The 20,274-nt window shown below is 36.3% G+C and overlaps 1 protein-coding gene across 1 annotated transcript in view; it reads right to left on the bottom strand.

Annotated features, from left to right (window-relative positions):
• Window positions 1-400: 400 nt before the first annotated feature.
• LOC134648786 (TOX high mobility group box family member 3-like) overlaps window positions 401-20,274 on the bottom strand; it is a 29,556-nt gene continuing 9,682 nt past the window's right edge. Inside the window, exons 2-14 of the mRNA XM_063503341.1 lie at window positions 16,584-16,658; window positions 12,502-12,624; window positions 10,719-10,828; window positions 10,263-10,482; window positions 9,449-9,526; window positions 9,176-9,309; window positions 8,953-9,088; window positions 7,489-7,569; window positions 6,369-6,653; window positions 2,683-2,916; window positions 2,088-2,336; window positions 1,759-1,877; window positions 401-705 (exon numbers count right to left, since the gene is read on the bottom strand). Of these exons, the coding sequence (XP_063359411.1) occupies window positions 636-705; window positions 1,759-1,877; window positions 2,088-2,336; window positions 2,683-2,916; window positions 6,369-6,653; window positions 7,489-7,569; window positions 8,953-9,088; window positions 9,176-9,309; window positions 9,449-9,526; window positions 10,263-10,482; window positions 10,719-10,828; window positions 12,502-12,624; window positions 16,584-16,658 (1,914 nt within the window). The 3' untranslated portion in view covers window positions 401-635. The remainder of the gene's footprint in view (window positions 706-1,758; window positions 1,878-2,087; window positions 2,337-2,682; window positions 2,917-6,368; window positions 6,654-7,488; window positions 7,570-8,952; window positions 9,089-9,175; window positions 9,310-9,448; window positions 9,527-10,262; window positions 10,483-10,718; window positions 10,829-12,501; window positions 12,625-16,583; window positions 16,659-20,274) is intronic.

Here is a 20,274-nt window from a genome sequence, read left to right as displayed (position 1 = left end):
TCAGAGAAAACTGACGCATTGTGGGAGTAATATCATGAAATTACCGCAATGTGGTACCTACAACATTTTAAACACTGTGGGGATAAAATGGGGAGGCCCATTTTTACCTTCACGTTACATCGCATTTTTTTTAAACTTCTGTCAGTTTACCCTCCTAGGACTTTTTTTGACTTCTTACAGTTTATTTCTTCCAATAATAGTTTATACATAAATAGAATTCCATAAATTCTATGGCAGTTTACAATGTATAGTTTGAGTAGTATTATTGTTTATAAAGCAAATTAGGGTATAATATTGACGCTAGTACATTTCGCCGTTTTCCTTTATACCCGTTATATTTTTTTAAGTGGCCACAAATGAATAGATAAACAAAAAAGAAGTTAAAATTAAACATCAAATCTTCTGAGCATCAATCAATTACTAGATTTATAGATGTACTCCTAACATGATGAATGTAACTCATGGAATGCTCTTATTTACCTTTCAGTTTAATATTAATAATGTATAAGATGACAATAAATAATAGTACCTTGATCAATTAACTAACATATTTTTGTATTCCTAAAAGATTCATCGTGACCCCCTATAAGGGTGGACATAGTTTGCCTAACACTGATATGTACAAATTTCATACTTTATTTTACTGCTGAGAAATTTTGCATTTGGTTGTTGCTATTAGAGGCCACCCATGAACTGAAGACGTCCCTGAAAATAAGACAAGTCTTTTATAATACCCAGCACAAAAAGCCTCTTGCACTTGCATTGTTAAAAATATCATGTTGGTCTGTGAAAAGGTGATGTTAAAAGTGGGATACGCGTACCCCTGGGCGCCCATCAGGCTTTACAAAGTGGTATTTAGAACAATCAGCCTAGCATACGGCAAGGTTGCCAAGTCACGTTGGCATAAATACGACAGATCCGTAAAGAAAATATGTCACCATAAAAGTTTGAGAACCAGGTGTACAGGGGCTGGTCTGAAAGTTGTTAAATGCTCCGGCTCTAGCTCTACTCATGCGAGTTGAATAATATTTATACCTTTGTGAGGGATCTTTCAGTACTTATTGAGCTGGTGTAAAATAATTTTAAGAAAACGCTTAAACATATTTTATAATATAAATATTTGTTAAAAATTATAAAATTTTTAGTTGTGCCATCGCTCGAAAAGATTGCACCAAATATAAGGATTAAAGTCAAATGGCGTTCTAAGTTTTTAATCTTCTGTCGAAAGATGGCAGAAAATTTACTGTGGCTACATAACTCATTCATTTCATTTCATAACTTACTTTGACAATCCGCCTCTATTTCAAATTCACATTGGTCTAAATCATTTGATTGAGTAAATATAATTCAGACGTAATTTTGGGAAGTAGCAAATACATGGGAAATAGCAGAAGGAACCAAATAATGCATACCAAGTAAATTTAACTTTGATTTTCAAAGATATACTAGAATTGGTTAAGTTGTGACAACAATTGCCGTTTGTTTAAGTAAGTTATACCTTCATACCTACAAAACAGCTTTCGTATAATTAAAAAAAAAAGATATGCATTAGTTTAAATATTTTCATGGCCAGTATTAGCATTGAAATATCCCTTACAATGGTATAAATATTATACAAAGCGCACTAGTACTTAGAGCCAGAGCAGCTAACAACTTTAATTCAGACCAGCCGTCATATTCAAATGTTAAATGCAATTGTATCCGATGCAGTGAACAGTATCGGTATGGAGTTTAAAGGAATAGTCACTTGGTAATTACCTGCAATGGCTGACAACACATTCATTAGAGCAATATTCATCCTCCCATTCACTATTGGCTATGGCCGGGTTGGTACAACCTTGACGGATGCACGATGGCGTGCTTCGGTTTTCATTTTGCTGCGGACAATTGATCACATTTGTCAAATGTCTAAGACTAATCAAGGTCTAAGAAATAAAGTGTCCTCTTCTGCTTTATACTCAATAACGGATCAATAAAAAAATATTGGCAATAATGGTACCTACTCTATAGGTAAGATAATGTAAAACCCTATTTGTTATATTGAGACTCTACCCTTTGAGCGCAGTAAGGTAAAATTGTCGAATTACCTCCGGAGAGTGCTGAGGCATGCCAGAACTTCCATTGCTATTGGGAGAATGTGGTTCAGGTTTAAGAGTTTGGTTCTGGGGTTGTGCTGATTGTTGTTGTTGTTGAAGCTGCTGATGTTGGATTTGCTGCTGCTGCTGTTGAATTTGTTGCTGATGTTGTTGTTGAATTTGCTGCTGTTGTTGCTGTTGCTGCTGCTGTTGTTGTTGTTGTTGTTGATACTGCAATTGTTGGTGAGATTGTTGCATTTGCTGAAAAAAATCAGAACATTAAATTGTAATTATCATTTTCATAATAATCTGACTTGCTTGGATTTCAAATTGATCTTTAATTTCTTGGCAGAACTGTTTTTTGGTTACTAACACTTAAAAATACAATTTTGTTAGGAGTGTAAACTAGAAGCTAGATTTTTTTCTTATTATGAATTTTTTAGGTTTTGATCATTTTTTTAGAGGACTTTAAATGATTTGCATTATAATAGGATTGAGATCAAGTCACTGGGGTTCACCTATAATTCATTGCTTTAGTTGTATTATCTTGTTTTTTTTTTATTATATAAGAACTAATTTGCAAAGCAACCAATCAAAAACAATTTACCTGCTGAGAATGATGGTATTGCATAGCGTTGTGAACTTGTCCCATGGGCGGCGATTGGGAGGACACTTGTCTGTATCCCGGAGGTGAAGCCATGCCGGAGGTTGGGGCATAGTGGGAGGGAGACTGGGCTGGCGGGTAGTTCCTAGGTGATTGGGCAACATTGGGTTGGCATGCTTGAGGTGGTGTTGTTGGATTGCCTTGGTAACCTTGGGGGTTTTGCCCTGGCCCAGGGTGCTGCAACAGATTTTTTTTTAATAATTATTATAATAGTTGGGAAGTGTTGTAGTACATGTTTTGAAAGGCAAAAGATGAAAATTATGACAAGCAACTAAATAATAACGAAAATGAAAAAAAAAAGTTGTTAATTTTGATGCTTCATACTCTTTTACATTTCAATTAACATGAGTTATTATACTTAATATCTGGGAGACCGAGCTTTGCTCAGAAAACATATAAAAACTCAAAAGTACGCTATTTCCCAGAGATAAGACCTAGCTAGATCGATTTTTCACCCCCGAAAACCCCCATATAGTAAATTTCATCGAAATTGTTAGAGCCGTTTCCGAGATCCCCAAAATATATATATAAATAAATAAACAAGAATTGCTCGTTTAAAGGTATAAGATTATTGAATGCAGAGACCAGATTATGTCAAATGGGGCATTTCATATGAAGCGGACAGGAAAAAAAAGTGAGGTTCCCGAATTTGTTTATATTTGGTTTAGTTCTTCTTCTAGTAGGTATAAAACCGGACGCCAAATATTTTTTATATATGACGTTTATTTTAAAAATTATGAGCTTTTCAAAAATTACCGTAATTGAAATTCCGATTTTTTTAAACTCGAATATTGAATAATTAAAATATATAACTTATTATTAAACCAAGCGTTTTGTATAGAATGTTTAATGATCTTTTCAGCGAAGAAATCAATTTTGAAAAATAAATAAAAAATATTGGTTAAAACCGGAAGTAAACTTTTCGAAACCATTTTTCGAAAACTTTGACCAGTTTTTTTTAAATTATTTTTATCTCAAAATATAGCCCTAAGTATGTACAAAATACACTAGAAGTTGCAGAATGGGATCTCCATTGGTTAAGACAATAGGTCAATAAATGTACATACATGTCGCCCTGAGTGCGACGTACCGTACTGGTATACATACATATAGCAGCTGTTTAGCTTATAAGAACATGTATTCAGTAAGACTGCTGGTAAATTCTAATCATAACATAATGAAATAAGAAAGTCAATAATTCTAACCAGTTTATTTCATAATTTTTATTATTTTACAATAAGAATCTATGCTAAAGCTCGTTCTTTTTACAAGAAGACCGTCAGTTTTTGGAATAAACGCATGAAACTTTTTTGTTCCTGGAATCGTGACTGCGGAATCAAACCTGGCCTGCAAAAATATCCTCTGACGTTGAATATCGTCTTTAGAGCAATAGTAGATTGCCGTTTGCTTCAAAGATGATTTTGCCCAGTCATACAATCGCTTTGGTGAAATTATTGATCTACTTGGAGGTAACTGCAAACTTGCACGCGTCGCCAAACGTTTCAGGTTCCCTCCGAGACCGTCGCAGGGCCCTTTACCGTGAGATGTTGCGTGAAAATGTGCTTCTGCATTCGTATTAAAATCATCCTCGTAATGAATAAGATTAACAAAGTTAAACCTATTTTTAAAATGTTGTGAGGCACCATCGGTTATGTATATGATTTTAGATGCAACTATTTCTTTTTCTGAAAGGTGCTTGTGCAGTAATATTTGGTAAGCATAATAGGTAGCTGTGTCATGTTTTAAGTCATCGGAAATCATGACAATGCTGCCGTGTTTTATTTCAGTGCCATCTCTATAGTAATAAACCGAAGTTAGGAGTGTAGCTTGATCGTTATTCCAATGAAACGATTGGGCAGAATCTTGGACTACGAAACTGTAATTTTCTGCAAAATCACACTGTACGATGATTTCCCCTCCATCGATAGTCTCTTTCAGCTCTTAATAAAAATTATGAAATAAACTGGTTAGAATTGTTGACTTTCTTATTTCATTATGTTATGATTAGAATTTACCAGCAGTCTTACTGAATACATGTTCTTATAAGCTAAACAGCTGCTATATGTATGTATACCAATACGGTACGTCGCACTCAGGGCGACATGTATGTACATTTATTGACCTATTGTCTTAACCAATGGAGATCCCATTCTGCAACTTCTAGTGTATTTTGTACATACTTAGGGCTATATTTTGAGATAAAAATAAATAAAAAAAAACTGGTCAAAGTTTTCGAAAAATGGTTTCGAAAAGTTTACTTCCGGTTTTAACCATTATTTTTTATTTATTTTTCAAAATTGATTTCTTTGCTGAAAAGATCATTTAAAATTCTATACAAAACGCTTGGTTTAATAATAAGTTATATATTTTAATTATTCGATATTCGAGTTTTAAAAAATCGGAATTTCAATTACGGTAATTTTTGAAAAGCTCATAATTTTTAAAATAAACGTCATATATAAAAAATATTTGGCGTCCGGTTTTATACCTACTAGAAGAAGAACTAAACCAAATATAAACAAATTCGGGAACCTCACTTTTTTTTTCCTGTCCGCTTCATATGAAATGCCCCAAATGACAAATAAAACAAAAATTAAATATCTCTATTAGCTTGTTAACAATTGAACAAGTTTCTATTCTTTTAATACACTCTTAATGCAGACTGTATTTTCTCTGCTTTGCATGTCTATCATTCTATCAAGCACTTCTCGAGATCTTTCTTATGCGTCTAAACTCAATGTTATTAGGGTGAATCAACTTTTTCTTGTCACTCGTTGCCATGGTTACGTTCCCCTGGGTCACTCTTTAAAACCTGATTTTTAGGCATTTAAACTCACCAAACACACTTTTTTGTGACACTTATGAACCCTTTCCATTGAGGGTCGTCTACCAAGCGTGTCAGAAGAAGGTGGTATACAATGTCTTCTAACAAACTATGCTACTATTGTCTCTTGGCTGACCGGACAGAATAACAACAAGAAATAGTTGATCCACCCATTTATGATTTTCCATCAGAGAGTTGGCTTCCTTCTGACTGCATCATCAGATCTACTCCGTGTTAGTATATTATTGCATTGTCATCAGATTTGAGGAAGTATGCCAAATTTCCACTCAATCAGACACCAGAAAGTGGTTCAAATTTAATTACATATACATACAGGGTGTCCCAAGAAGTAGTGATATACTGAAGCTGGGAGGTAGAGGACCTAGAGGGCTATCTGAATCACCCCCATGTATGTTCCGCGATTTTTCGTATTTTCGAAGTTATGATTTTTTTTAATTTTTCACCTATCGCCGAGTACGATGAGATTTTTATTTATGGTGACGTGAATTATTGCGGTAGATGCTTGATTTTTTTTGTGTGCTACGCTGATAGATAGGCCAATTCAGTATGGTAACATCTACTATCGTTAGATCTTTGAATGGAATTAAAAAAAAATAATGCCAAGAAAGATAAAATTACCCAGTATGTTCACAACTTCAAGGGCGCTTAGAAAAATAAAACATACTGGGTAATTTTATCTTTCTTGGCATTAAATTTTTTTTTAATTCCATTTCTTGGGACACCCTGTATATTTATACAAATATATGAGGTGAAGCTAAATAAAAGTGTAATACTAAGAACGTACCTGGTATGTAGCAGGGTTATGTGCAATGTTGCCTTGGTAATTCTGTGGTGTCTGCTGCGGATTTTGTGGGTAACCCTGAGCAGGCTGACCAGTATAAGCAGCCTGAGGCTGTCCACCAGGGTAGTTCTGTGGGGTGTACCCCTGAGGTGCTGCATTTTGCACATATCCCTGAGGCGAATGTCCATTTCCATATGTCTGTCCTTGTACTCCTTGGTAGTAATTCCCATATGTTGAGTTGGTATTATTGCCGTGATTAAACATGGCTGGAGTTTCCTGTTCACCTCCCTAAAACAGGTCAGGTTTTATAGTAAATAGGAGACTTAGATTTGATATTATACTACAAGTATTTGTTATGGAATAAAAGAAAATTGTTGCAATGTTGCGGTAACGAGACAATATTTTGTTACGAATTGATAGTGTGTTTTGTAATAAATGCAACGTTTTGATACTAAAGACAGTCAAACACTTTTGAAAGCTAGCGGCCAAATAATAATAAAAGGCTTTATTGTATATGAAAAAAGATACAGAAATATATCTCATAATTTAATTAAGTTTTATATAAAAACTACCACTGAAAAATCACATAAAGTTCCAAAATAAAATTGTAACCTTTCAAATTTATGCCGCTGCTTTGTTTTACCCGCGTATTCGTATTATAACCTATTTAATCACAATAAAATTAAAGCACGATCTTATATGTAACAAAAATACGCTTCACACTGGAATAAATGTAATATGTGTTTTAAAAACACTTCATTTACCAATATTTATAGAAACAAAAGCTCACTGAACACCCTGAACACACTTCGCTTCAAAAGCTTCTACTTTTTAAATTTCAAGGTAAGCGTCATATTCGGATTCTAGCTAAGTTGCCAAGCGAACATTGATCGGTTCAACGGCGGCGGCGCAACTGCGAGACAGACAGCGATGGAGAGTTCGTCTGTCGCGTTCGACGCGCTTCGCGGCGTGGCGGTTATTTTGTTTTTCGAGCGAGACAAAGAGAGTGAGCAAAACTTGTTTCCGTCGTTCAGACATGTTTCGATCTGTTTCACGAATAATAAGGAGTCTTCGGTATTCGCTACCTACACACTGTGGATTAAATACAAATACTGGGTCTTACCTTTGATACTAAACTAGCTCTGTAGGCAGCAAGTGCTTTTAGGTATTCTTTCTTGGCTACTTCAGTTTTTTGTTTGTATACCTATAAAAAATAACGTATAGCTATTGAAATGTGGCCTCTGCTCATGATTCGAAACATTTATAACTTATACATATTAGGCGGTCGTCACAGTGGATGCTGATCCGCTCGCTGCTACGATGTGCAAGCGAAGCGAGACGTCACTATATACGTGTATAGCGCTTGTCTTTATTCACGCACCAGTGTGAAAACTAGAGTCTGTGCGGAAAGAAAAGAGTCGCGGATTGTATTGGGCCCCATACATTCCACGACTCCTTTCTTTCCGCACAGACTCTACATTCAGAGCTTGTTACTCCTTTCAATATGTGAGACACGATAATATCTCCTACCTTGTCTCACATATTGCGGTGTCCCTCTTGTCAGTTACTAAATTCAGGAAAGTGTAAGAAGCTCTTTAATTTATAAATACAATTATATACGAATATGGAATGGGCAATCTGCAAGGGCACAGCAATCGTATAGCCATAACAGACGCACGTATCGATAGTGTGTAATGTGGTCGCTGGTGGTGGTGGGCGTGTGTTAAGGACGCGTCTATAAGTTAGAGCGGGAAAGAGATATTTTGACCGCACCAAGGTCGCGGTGCGGTAGTCTGTTAAGCCTTTAAGAGTCAGAAAACAATAAAATTAGGGCCTGTGCCTAAAGAGAAGAGTCGTGACCGTGACCCTTCTCTTTCCGAACAGACTCTATAATACTTAACATATAATATGAGACAATAGTAATGAGCTAAATTATAAAGGCCTAGTCACGTTTCAACTCACACTACTTTTCGCGCCATAACTTTTTTCACACAAAGATTTGGGACTGCCTGCCATCATATCACTTGCCAATAGGTCATAAGGGCCAATTAGCCCACCTACTTTGAGGTACATGAATAACTACGAGATAAAAATGTATTTGATAGGTACTCAAATACATTTTTATCTCTAAAAATAATATACCTAAATTGAGAGTAAAAATGGATTTTATCTATTTCTAGATACACACATGTTGAAAAACAACTGTAGTGTTATTGTATTGTATATACATACATATATATTGTAACCAGTGATCGGGTTTTGATGCCACACCACAGTATACTTTGAAATAGTAACATGGATACACCTTTAAACCCGCAATACCTTTGAAACTGCTAGAAAATACTGCTATTTAAGTGTTGGTAATAGGTATATTTATAAAATATGCGACAAGTACATAAAATTAAATTTAGGTAATTTTCCACAAGTGGCAACCAAAACCCGATCACTGATTATCACTTCAGTTAATATAAACAAATAATGTTTGTTAAATATTGCTGCTAACTTACTGTAAGTTATAATATAAATCCTCTTGGTTGGATACCACTATTACTAGCAATCTATAACATTGTGCGAAAATGTAACTTACACTTTTATGTTCAGAATCAAGCCCATCCCACATGGAAGCCACAATTTTGGAGACCTCTCCAAAACTTGCGTTAGGGTTTTGGCTTTTTATTGCAGCCTGGGTATCTCGGAAGAACAATGCGTATGCTGATACTGGTCTACAAGAAATTAACAATATAAGTTAGATGATTAAACTGAGGTAGTGTAGTAATTTTATTAATTAATAAGAGGGACATGCAACTTACTTTTGTGGTTCATTAGGATCACGTTTTTTCTTTTTCTTTTGTACTTTAGGTTTTTTTTGCATCTGACCGCGATTCATGCCATTGTCCATCGGTTCAGGTGATGACCTTTTAACACCCATGTTGGCGGCACCAATCTGTAGAGGTAACTTGTTTAAGAATTTAACCACTAGCATAGTCTTTTAAATCTCAAATATAGTTCATTGGCAATGTATGTAATGTAAGGATAACATATTCCTAGAAATATGTATGTTAAGGGATAAAGTCTGCCTATACCTGATGAAGCGTAGTTTGTTGCTGCCGGCTCGCTGAGCAATAATGGATAGGCAGAAGGCTTTCCGCATCACCAGGCAACTACCAACAAACAACCAATCCATTAGAATTTTCTATGTTCTACCATTTCTCTCTAAATTTTATTATTTATATGAATGAAGGAGTTGATATGCCAATGAACTATATTACAATATAAAATAATATAAAGGACAGTTTCATTTAGTATGTTTTTCACACAAAAAATATTTAATCAATATCAATTGATATGAAATTGATTAGATGCCACTAGGCAGATGCAGTTCTCAAGAAAAATAACTTATAATAAATCATGCATGCATGCGTAGTATACCTATTTTGTACATAGATCAAACAGAGATCTTGAGAAAGTTGAGAAACATGTATGTAATGTGAGTTAGAAAATTACACTTATACAGTATTACTATACTAGGTAATAGGTATAGCTTATAAAATGTTACATTTAAATATAAATAACCTATATATTTTATGTAGATTTCATTTTGTTGCAATAAGGTAACTATAAAACATTTTTAATATGTGTGATCCTCCAGAGCACTGTTCAACATCAAAAGTAATCTTATAAATGTATACATAATCATATACACACAAACACAAAAATATGGTTAGGTCATGTCTGTATATGTTGCAATCATAGGATTACTTTAGATGTGGGTATATGGGCTGTGTTACCTCCGTTATATTTATTTGCTACTAAACATTTACTAAAGGATTATTGTATTGTAAACATTTACTAATGTTATTTATTGGCAAGCTGTGAAATGACTAATGAAAGATGTACCTGTGAATGGTGAGAGGGCACACTGTCATCAGAGTCATCACTAGTGGTTCCAGGCGGGGAGGCCCTCTGGGGCGAGCTGTAGACTGGGGCGGAGTTCTGGGTGCCTGCGTTAGGGGTCGGTGGGCCATTCATTACTTGTGATGGTTGCATCATCAGTAGCCTCTGCTGTCCGCCTGGCTGCTGCTGAATTACATAGTTTCCTGCAGGGGCACCAGCACCACTAAAAAGAAAATAATGGTCAGGACAGGTAGATTTCCGTATAATAAGACATTAACAAGATGAAATTGTATTTTATAATTAAAACAATGAGTTATTTCTAAAGATAAAGATTTTTAACCAAAAATAAAGATTTTTTAACAAATAAAATAGTAGCAGTTATGGATAAAATGAATATTTAAGGTTCTCATGAGTACGTATTCGCATTAAAACGAAGTCTTTAATAACTTCGGCGTTTACCTGTGTGAAGTGACTGGTGTATGTGGTTCCTGCAAGTACAGAGGTTGTTGGTACGACGGAGCACCACCCGGCGGCGCCAGCCCGTCTTGGGCAGGGTTCATCATCCCCACCTACAAATTATACTATCTATATAGGATTTGCATATCTGAGATAAAATGTAAAAAATAGTAAGTTACAACAAAGCGAACATTTGTTTACAAATCTAAGACTATACTGTAATTTAGCTATCGGTTCCTAGCTGGACATCTAAACTGAACAATATTAAAATTCACGATCGGAAATGCAAGACAGAAGAAGCAGAAAATAAGTATTAAGAATGATTTTTTTTCTGCAACGAAAGCAAAGAAACCAACGAGAAGTGGTCAAAATTAAGATTAATTGCAATGACGGAAACAACGAAAAGGAGAGCAACACATAACCTGTCAACATGACAACGCTGTTCGAGTCAAGTAATAAGGCTTGTACACAACATAGTGCGTCAAAGGACTGTCTCATTTCAAACATAAGACAGAGAGACTCATACTATCTTTGTCTTTCACTAGTACTAGCACCCAAAAGAAAAGGATAAGTATAGTTTTTTTTGTTCTTATTTACTGACAAATTAGTTTGACCAACTATACACACGGTGCAACAAATGGCAAATGGCATTCCGTGCGTGTTTGGCCTGGCTTATGGCGTGTCCAGACGAAGACAATTTTTCGCCAATCTGATGAAATTGTCCAATTGAATCAGGCCGTGCGGACGCAAATGCCAATTTGATTCCCCGATCAAATCAGCAGGTGCGGTTGCAAAAAATAAATGTCATTTTCGAAGTTATAGCTGGTCAACCAAATCTTGTCAGTAAAAAAAGGCGCGAAATTCAAATTTTCTATGGGACGGTATCCCTTCGCGCCTACTTTTTTCAAATTTGCCGCCTTTTTCTACTGGCAAGATCTGGTATAGTAACCAAGTATAGTATCTATGGAAGAATACGCAAGAATACCAATTTGTGAAGCCTCCTCGACACTCTTGCGCGAATCGCCACGCGAAGGCGCGAACGCGAGTGTGGAGTGGAGTCAAGTTCGCAGATCTGCGAAATCCACTCCACACTCGCGTTCGCGGCTTCGCGCACGAGTGGGGGTTTGAAGCTTTTTTAATTTAGAGCGGTCAAATATCACCATAAATTTTAAATTGGTGAAAGTGCCGAAGGTGGCCTAATTGGAGTTTGCGTCCGCACGGCCTGATTCGATCGGACAATTTCATCAGATTAGCGAAAAATTGTCTCGCCTGGACACGGCTTAGTGCCGCATGTGTAGGGCCCTCCACACGGGGGCTTATTGCAAAACACATGCGATTATCGCGACGTTTGTAGAGGCCATTTATGATTACTTTATTAAGGGGCTGGTGTTGGGCTGGTGCAAGACTGGACCATTTAGTATTTTTCATGGTAGAATAAATAAATTACAATAGCAACACTAAACTACTTCTGTCAGTGTCAAAGCCATCATTAGTTCTGTTGTTTCCGGTTGTTTTAAAATAAGTTGAAAATATAAAATAAGCTGTTGCTGGGATATTGGGTAAGTTTTTCTATTTAATATAGATGCATATTTATTAGGTACTTTTTTCTAGCTGGTAGTAAACTAAAATTATTATTATCCAGCTCGAATGAATAATTAGCTAGGTGGTGCGAAATTGACAACAATCGTTCATTTTAGAAAATGTGTGTGGCGTGTGGTTTCGATTTTATTTATATAATGGTACATTAGTTACGTATGTATAAATCATCTAGATTGAAATTGTTTACCTGTGGCGCTGCATGATGCATTTGGCTGTATTGTATGTGAGGGGGTTGGCCCCCGTTCGCATGTTGCCCGTGAATGGAGGGGATGTCGAATTCTTCGTCGCCGAAAGATGGTGTATGAAAAGTCTAAAACAAAAACAGACAATTTTTTACCATTTCAATAAGATCTCACATCAGTTATAAGACATCACACGTAGGTATATGTACCTACATTGCGGGCATTTTGAATTCGTGGATTTCGTGGCGAACCCAGAACGTAATTATTTGCGATTAGGTAGGACTATTTAATACATTTTCACCACACCAGCTGGTAAAGGCTCTCTTGATTGTTCAGAAACTGCTAAGAAAGTTGCATTTTATCCACATGTGAGGCAAAGTAGTCAAACGCAAATTTTGAGTTGTTTTCTTATGTATCTTAACATCCACATTGTGTATTCCGTGTTTACGTCCATATCCGCGAAGGAGTTATTGAAAATAATACATATTACATCCATCCATACGTATTCAGTGGCATAGTTTGTACGCTCGGTTCACGACTGCTAGGGTCTCTTAGCCAAGATGACAATCGTACATCGACAAACGCCAAACGAAAAAAAAATGTATCTGGATGATAGATGCTATGAAAAGTCACGTGACTATGTCCATACATTAGTACATAATATCTGGGTGACCGAGCTCCGCTCGGAAAACATATAATAACTCGGAAATGCGCATTTTCCCAGAGATAAGACCTAGCTAGATCGATTTTTCGCCCCCGAAAACCCCTATATACCAAATTTCATCGAAATCATTAGAGCCGTTTCCGAGATCCCCGAAATATATATATATATATGAATAAATAAATAAATAAATAATAATAAACAAGAATTGCTCGTTTAAAGGTATTAGAATAAGTAGGTACGGTCTACTTATTTTACATTCTCAGTTTAAGATATGTATTATATAGGAATTAAAACCCCAGGTATATTCGCTGTTTTAGGGTCCCGTACCTCTAAAGGAAAAAACGGAACCCTTATAGGATCACTTTGTTGTCCGTCCATACGTCCGTCTGTCTGTCAAGACCCTTTATCTTGGGAACGCGTGGAATTAAAACCATATACTCAGGTCTACAGTCCGTACAGGTCTACAGTCCGTACAGGTCTACAGGTTCAGGTTACAGTCCCTGGAATCTGTAAAAAATGAAATTTCTAAGTTAACGTAAAAAAAAGATACGGCCGTTTATGACTCCAAAAACGTGAATTTCGACATTCTCAAGGGAATCAAAATTGATATGGTATTTCCCGTTGACCTAGAATTATGAAATTTGGTAAGTAATATCGTCTTACACTACAAATATAGGGGAAACTGTGAAAACTGTAAATATGTAAACAAAAACTGAAATATAGGCAAAATAAAAAATGAGTTAAATTTGTACGGAACCCTCGGTGGACGAGTCCAACTCGCACCTGGCCGGGCCGGTTTTTTTGTACTTGTTTCATTTTTGAATAGAGGTGCGACTAATAAATATCTTCATGCCAACGTACAGTCATGTACAGTTACAAGAACGGATAATGAAAGGAATGTTTAAAATATTGAATTTTATGAAGACATTAATTACTTAGTAAGTACATTCGTAAGTTTTAGGATTATGAATTAAGTAAGGTATATCAAGTGCATTAGCTACGTTTCCTGCTGATAGTACCTATAAAAATGTGTAAGGTGTATTTTAGGTAATTCCGAAGCACGCCCATCATAAATGAGGTTAAGAACCCACAGAGTATATTAGTACCCCAACTGAAAAATCTGTAGTCTATGGCTTACTTACCTATGTTTCTTTCTGGCACATCAGTTGTTTTGTTTTGCATTGCAGCACCACCGGCATTAATTTTATCCGTCTTCATCGGCTGCCCAGTTCAAAAAGCCATAGGTATTCGTTCTGTTTACCTACTTGTTTGGCCCAGGGCCCAGCTATAGCATCTCACCAAATTCTCGTTAAATCACTGTCACTTACTACCCTCTTTTGTCCTTCCTCAGACGTGCTCAGACAGACAGGGATAACAATAATATTGATCGGTTTCAACGAGTAGGATAACTTCTTTTTATACTTACTGCACTTTAAATGCAACGATATTAATTTTATACGGGGCGCCATTATTTGCATTTATTTACATACATCGAATGCTGTATTATAAGTATTTTCCTTCGGCATTCTTACTTTTTATTAACCATGTTTTTATATTATACTGCAGTACTGTTGCAATGTTGTAAGTAGATACATTTACGTTAATAACTTAATATGCATGCAATGTTGTTCTTTATGCAAACGAATGCCTATTAATATTCTGAGCCTTTTCATATTAACTTTTTACTGTAAGTATTAATTTACAATCCCGTGGACCAATCGCTACTATTTCCTGTAGGTACGTTTTGAGTTGGACCCGTTATAAATCAATACTGTTCATTATTATTATTATGTACTTAGTTATGTATACTTGGTCAACCAGATCTTGACAGTAGAAAAAGGCGGCAAATTTGAAAAATGTAGGCGCGAAGGGATATCGTCCCATATAAAATTTGAATTTCGCGCCTTTTTTTACTGACAAGATTTGGTTGACCAGCTATATGACGAACATTGTTCTCAATTCGCCTAAAACCATAAATACTGTGTACCTTTTGTTTTATAAAGTTATGGCAATTAAAAATTAATGTATTACCTAATGCTAGACCACCTAATAGGAACCACATAGGCCCTACGTAATATTTAACTAATAATACCTACATTACCACGTGTGGTCTACATTTCCAAAGTCATAAAAATAATCGTTATCCTTAAAATATAACGACGTAATAGCAGTGCTTGAAGCGGATTTTATCAAGGTGGCCTCGCTCGTATAGCTATGAGGCCGGGCCACGACGCTGAAAGGGTAGGTATGTATGTATGAATTAAATTTAACATGGTGTGACACAATATAAAGTTTTGCACGAGTTCATTTAGCCTAAATGTGCGTAACTACATAGATATACCAATAGTTTAGGTATCTATGTAGTTATGTATCTACCTATGAAGAGTATAACATTTTTGAAATTCTGTATTGTAAAAAAAAACCTGAAATACCTAGTAAAAACCGGCCAAGTGCGAGTCGGACTCGCGTTCCAAGGGTTCCGTACATTAAGTCCAACTCACGCTTGACTGCACATTTCTAATAGGTTTTCCTGCCATCTATAGGTAAAGAACTATTTTGTGTATTTTTTTCAAAATTTTAGACCCTGTAGTTTCGGAGATAAGAGGGGGGGGATTGGTCATTTTTTGCCTATTTTCTTAAATAACTGCTAAACTATTAATCCTAAAATGACGAGTGATCCTATTAAGGCCTGCGCAAACCGGCGGAGCGCAGCGCAGATCACCGAGGAGGATTTACGCCGCGCAGCGCACACCGGCGAGGTAAAATCCCCCGCGATACCGCGAACGCCCGCCAGCCCCGGAGCTGGCGGCCGGCGCACCAGGGAGCACTTCGGCGCAGGCCGGGGATGCCGCGGCATGCCGCCGCGTGTACTCTATCACAAGAGATTAGTGACTAGTATGTACGAGTTCTCCCCCGTCGTCCCGGCGCTACTCCAGCGCATGCCGGCGCCTACCGCCGCGGTATCCTCTAACGTGCTCCTCGATGCCGCGGAGTAACAATCCTCCGTGATTCTCCGAGGTCGGTCTCAAAGCATTTAAATCTATGCCTGAAGGTAATTGAAATAAGGAAGAAAATACATTGATAATTTTAAAGTGATCTGCGCTGCGCTCCGCCGGTTTGCGCAGGCCTTTAGGGTTCCGTTATTTCATTTTGAGGTACGGAACCCTAAAAACATATCTTTTGGCGACCGCGGTCTAAAATTTCTGAATACCTACCCTCCGAGTCCTCTGACACAAAAGTTCAAGCCTACGAGTACCTTTTTCTTTCAATTGTCTCTAAGTTCACGCATATAGGTATCATCGAGATCTCAATAAGTAATTAATCTAATTTAACTGATATTACACAATTGTAATACAAAGTTTGAATTCAAATAGAGGTACTAAATGCGTTCTTCCGGTTCTTCGTTAAAATAAAATAACTCACTTGATCATTCATAGCGTACACACTAGATTTAGTGTCACGGGGGGCTGACAGCGGCAACTCGAGATTGTCTGGTCTCTGCAACAAAGATAAACGCCGTCAATAATAATGATAAATAACAAACTGTCCATAATAATATTAATGATCCTGTTTTTTACTAGAGTGTACTTAAGTACATACTACACTAGGATACATTCTGCGCTGGCCAGTATTACAACGGTTATAATCACATACAATAGGCTCCTTAAGTTCCCAGGATGATAGTTACGATCAATTTTACGTTACTTTTTCTTTTTATAATATCAAGGAACCAAGTTCCCTCAATCTTTGCTGGGAAAATTGCTGATTAGATCCAACTATCGGGTGGAGAGCAAATTATTCCATCCTGGTTATTTACTCTGCTTGATTGAGAATTGCGTGATTGATCCCTTCGATGCGGAAGTTTCAATTCGGGTTCGGAAACTTTGGATATAAAATGCATTGCTAATTAAATTTAAATTGCAGTATACAATTAAAATGGCATTTTAATTTAAAAGCAAGCGATTGACTTATTTAATTTCAAAACTAAGAAATAAATATTAAAATAAATATATCACGAGGGATAGTTTAAACATGATAAAAATACAGTATACGATACGGATCTGTTTGGAAACTATCGACGCGAAAATAGTCATGTTATAGGTATAAATATAACTTAAAATTTTTATTCCTTCTTATTACTTAGTCAGTGCGGCAATTCTCGTTCCAGTTTCTATTTCTTAAGATTACGATATCGACTGGCGTAGAGAGCTGAGTTTAAATGGCAGAGAATGCCACAGCCATACAGTCAATATAAAATATAGCTAATAGTTTTCGAGTAAAATGGCTGTGACATACGGAGGGACAGACGGACGAACATGATTAATAAAACGCTACATTTGAGTACAAACAGCAACACTCTTAACTGTACATCGGTGGACCTTATTACAAAAGGCATAAGGTCCACCGATGTACAGTTAACAGTGTGGGCGATGGTACATGTCGTGTAAAAAACAGTGGTATTAAATAGTTAAGTACGTAAATGTTGCAGTCGATTCAAAATCCGATTGATCAACATTGTAATAGTGGTACCTTGAGCCACAAGTCGGTCTCATTCCTTTCGGACCGGTTTTGTGGCACACCGGCTGCGCTCCCAGCGGGCAACCAGCACAAAATACAATATTATCAATAACCAAGTGAAAGGACATGCCTGATAATTGTTTCTGTGTTATTTGTATCATTAAGTAAAATAATAGTTTGCATCTGACACTCAGAGAGCGAGTTTATAAACTCTATAGTGTATAATTATATCCTTTATACAAACGTTTATGCCACGACGTAATTGCCACGATTACTCAACATCAAGTAACCTACATTATAATAAACGTTAACTTGAAAGGAGATATTATGATAACAAGCGGAGCTATTTTTCTAACCGATATATCTCAATAATTGTCAATTAAATCTGGCATCCATAATGATACGATGTACCTATCTAATATGTTTTTAGAGCGTGGAAAGTAGAAAGTTTTGTAATAAGTAGGTAGCTTAGATTAAACCGTTCGAAAAGTAAGCTCGTATAAAGTTAAGGGAATATAAGTGATAATTTATAATTCATTATTATTTATGGAAGTTCTTAAATGGGAGCCGCAAAATACTTTTGAAAATAAACTTTTGTAAAACATATATTTTATATTTAAACATTTCCAAGTCGACCAACATAATAAAAATATTTGTTTGTTGGTTTACAAAATTTCCCTTTTTTTTGAGATATAATTGATCGAATATAAAATACTTAATCTAATTTGGTTAAACTAGAACAATATTATTTATTTAGGTACTTAACTAAACCAAACTAGAAAAACTTATTACTTTTATTCAATGAAAATGTAGAATAGGTATTTTGTGTAAGTGGTTCGTCAATAAGGTTTGTGTAACGTGGTACCGGCCAGAGTGGATGGTAGTATTCTCTAGGAGGACATTATAATTGCCGGTCGGTGACCTCGTTCTACTCCTCCCACTGTAAGAGCGTTAAATCAATTGATGTTATTATTACAAACGGAATGTGTCTTTCATCAGAAACATAATGTGTTCCTATTTACGAAGTTAACAACTCGTAGGAGATAAGGGATAACTTTATGAAGATAAAAACATATTCGCAATGAATTCTCTTAGTAATCGTTTATTCGGAATCGGTACAGACTTCACTCAAAGGGCTCAGGACCGCTTCGGCCTCAGTTTCATTTCGGCAACTTCTTAAGTAGTTCTCATTCGCATTTGGTCTACTGTTCCGATTCGCCAGCATTCCTATATCGTCACTTTCTTATCTCGCCCGCTTTCTTACGTGGGCCACTGTAGTAACTTGGTTATATTCCTAATTAGACTACAGTGCCGATTCGTCAACACTCCTAATTCGTCCATAGTGCTTACTCGTCAACATTCCTATTTAGACCACAGTGCCAACTCGTCAACTACATAGTGTTTGTGTGCCACGATGTACGTACAGGTCAGGTTGATCTCAACCTGAAAAACTCTTGTGTTTCAGCTTGATAAGCTTCCTCTACAAATCCAAGTAGTATTGATTGGCTATATTCGTTGTCCATCTCTGAAAAAAAAAACACTTGTAACTACCTATTTATCTGTCTTTCTTAGATACCTATTGAGCTAGAAAAAATATTTTATTTGAATAAAATGTGTGCTGCTTCTGACAGTTTAAGTGACAATCAGTATTAATTCTACATTCTCAATTCAAATAAAAGAACGCGGACGAGTTGGCACTTTGGTCGAAATAGGAACGTAGACAAAAATGGTATATTGACGATATCAGATATTGGACGAGTTGGCACTATGGTCAAAATAGGAATTTAGACAAAATGGGGTATTGACGATATCAGAAAGTAGGCAAGTTAGGAAGGTGACGATTTAGGAATTGTAGGCTGACGACATGGCACTGTGGACGATTTATGGAGATGACGAAATGAAACTGAGGCCGAAGCGGTCCTGAGCCACTCAAAGTTGCTGGCAGAGGCTAGTACCAAACAATACCTTTAGAGACATGGAATTTGCATACAGTAGGTACAATATATGACATTATGGGTAGGTACCAGTTAAGTACTCCAAAAGATGCTAAATCTGTTTCCTAACCTAATTTAACACATACCCAAAACATAACTTTACATGTTTAATTTCATGCAGCCATAAAAAACAGTACACTCGTAAAAAATCCATTATCAGCGTCAATAAAGTTGATATAAGAGGTTTTTATATGGGAAACGTTCTTCGGAGCTGCCATCTATCGTACCAATTTAGTAGCGACTCATTTCTTTGCCAGCAAACATGAACCAGTGAACCTGCTCTACCAGTTTTTAGGGGTCCGAGGGATTGTGTAGAGGGCGGTTAAGTTTATTTTTATACTTTTCATTTCAATGTTTTAAACGCGTTACTTTTATTTTACTTTGTAAGTACCTATGTTTAAAGAGGTAGAACGGCTAAACAAAGAAAGTATGACGGGGGGTTTAGGAGTATTGAGGGCGTGCAGCTCAGTTTTAATCTTAGATAAAAAACATTTCAATATTTATTTTTAAAGAGTGATAGTTTGCCTGTTCCTGTTATACGATGACTTCTAAATTTTACGAAAAATAAAAGACAAACGTTGAAAACGTTTTCAAATGTCTGT

Source organism: Cydia amplana, chromosome 6 (genome assembly GCF_948474715.1).
Source record: "Cydia amplana chromosome 6, ilCydAmpl1.1, whole genome shotgun sequence".
Lineage (NCBI taxonomy): Eukaryota > Metazoa > Arthropoda > Insecta > Lepidoptera > Tortricidae > Cydia > Cydia amplana.
Note: the sequence above shows the minus strand (reverse complement) of the source record. Positions and strands in the feature narration are given on the sequence as shown.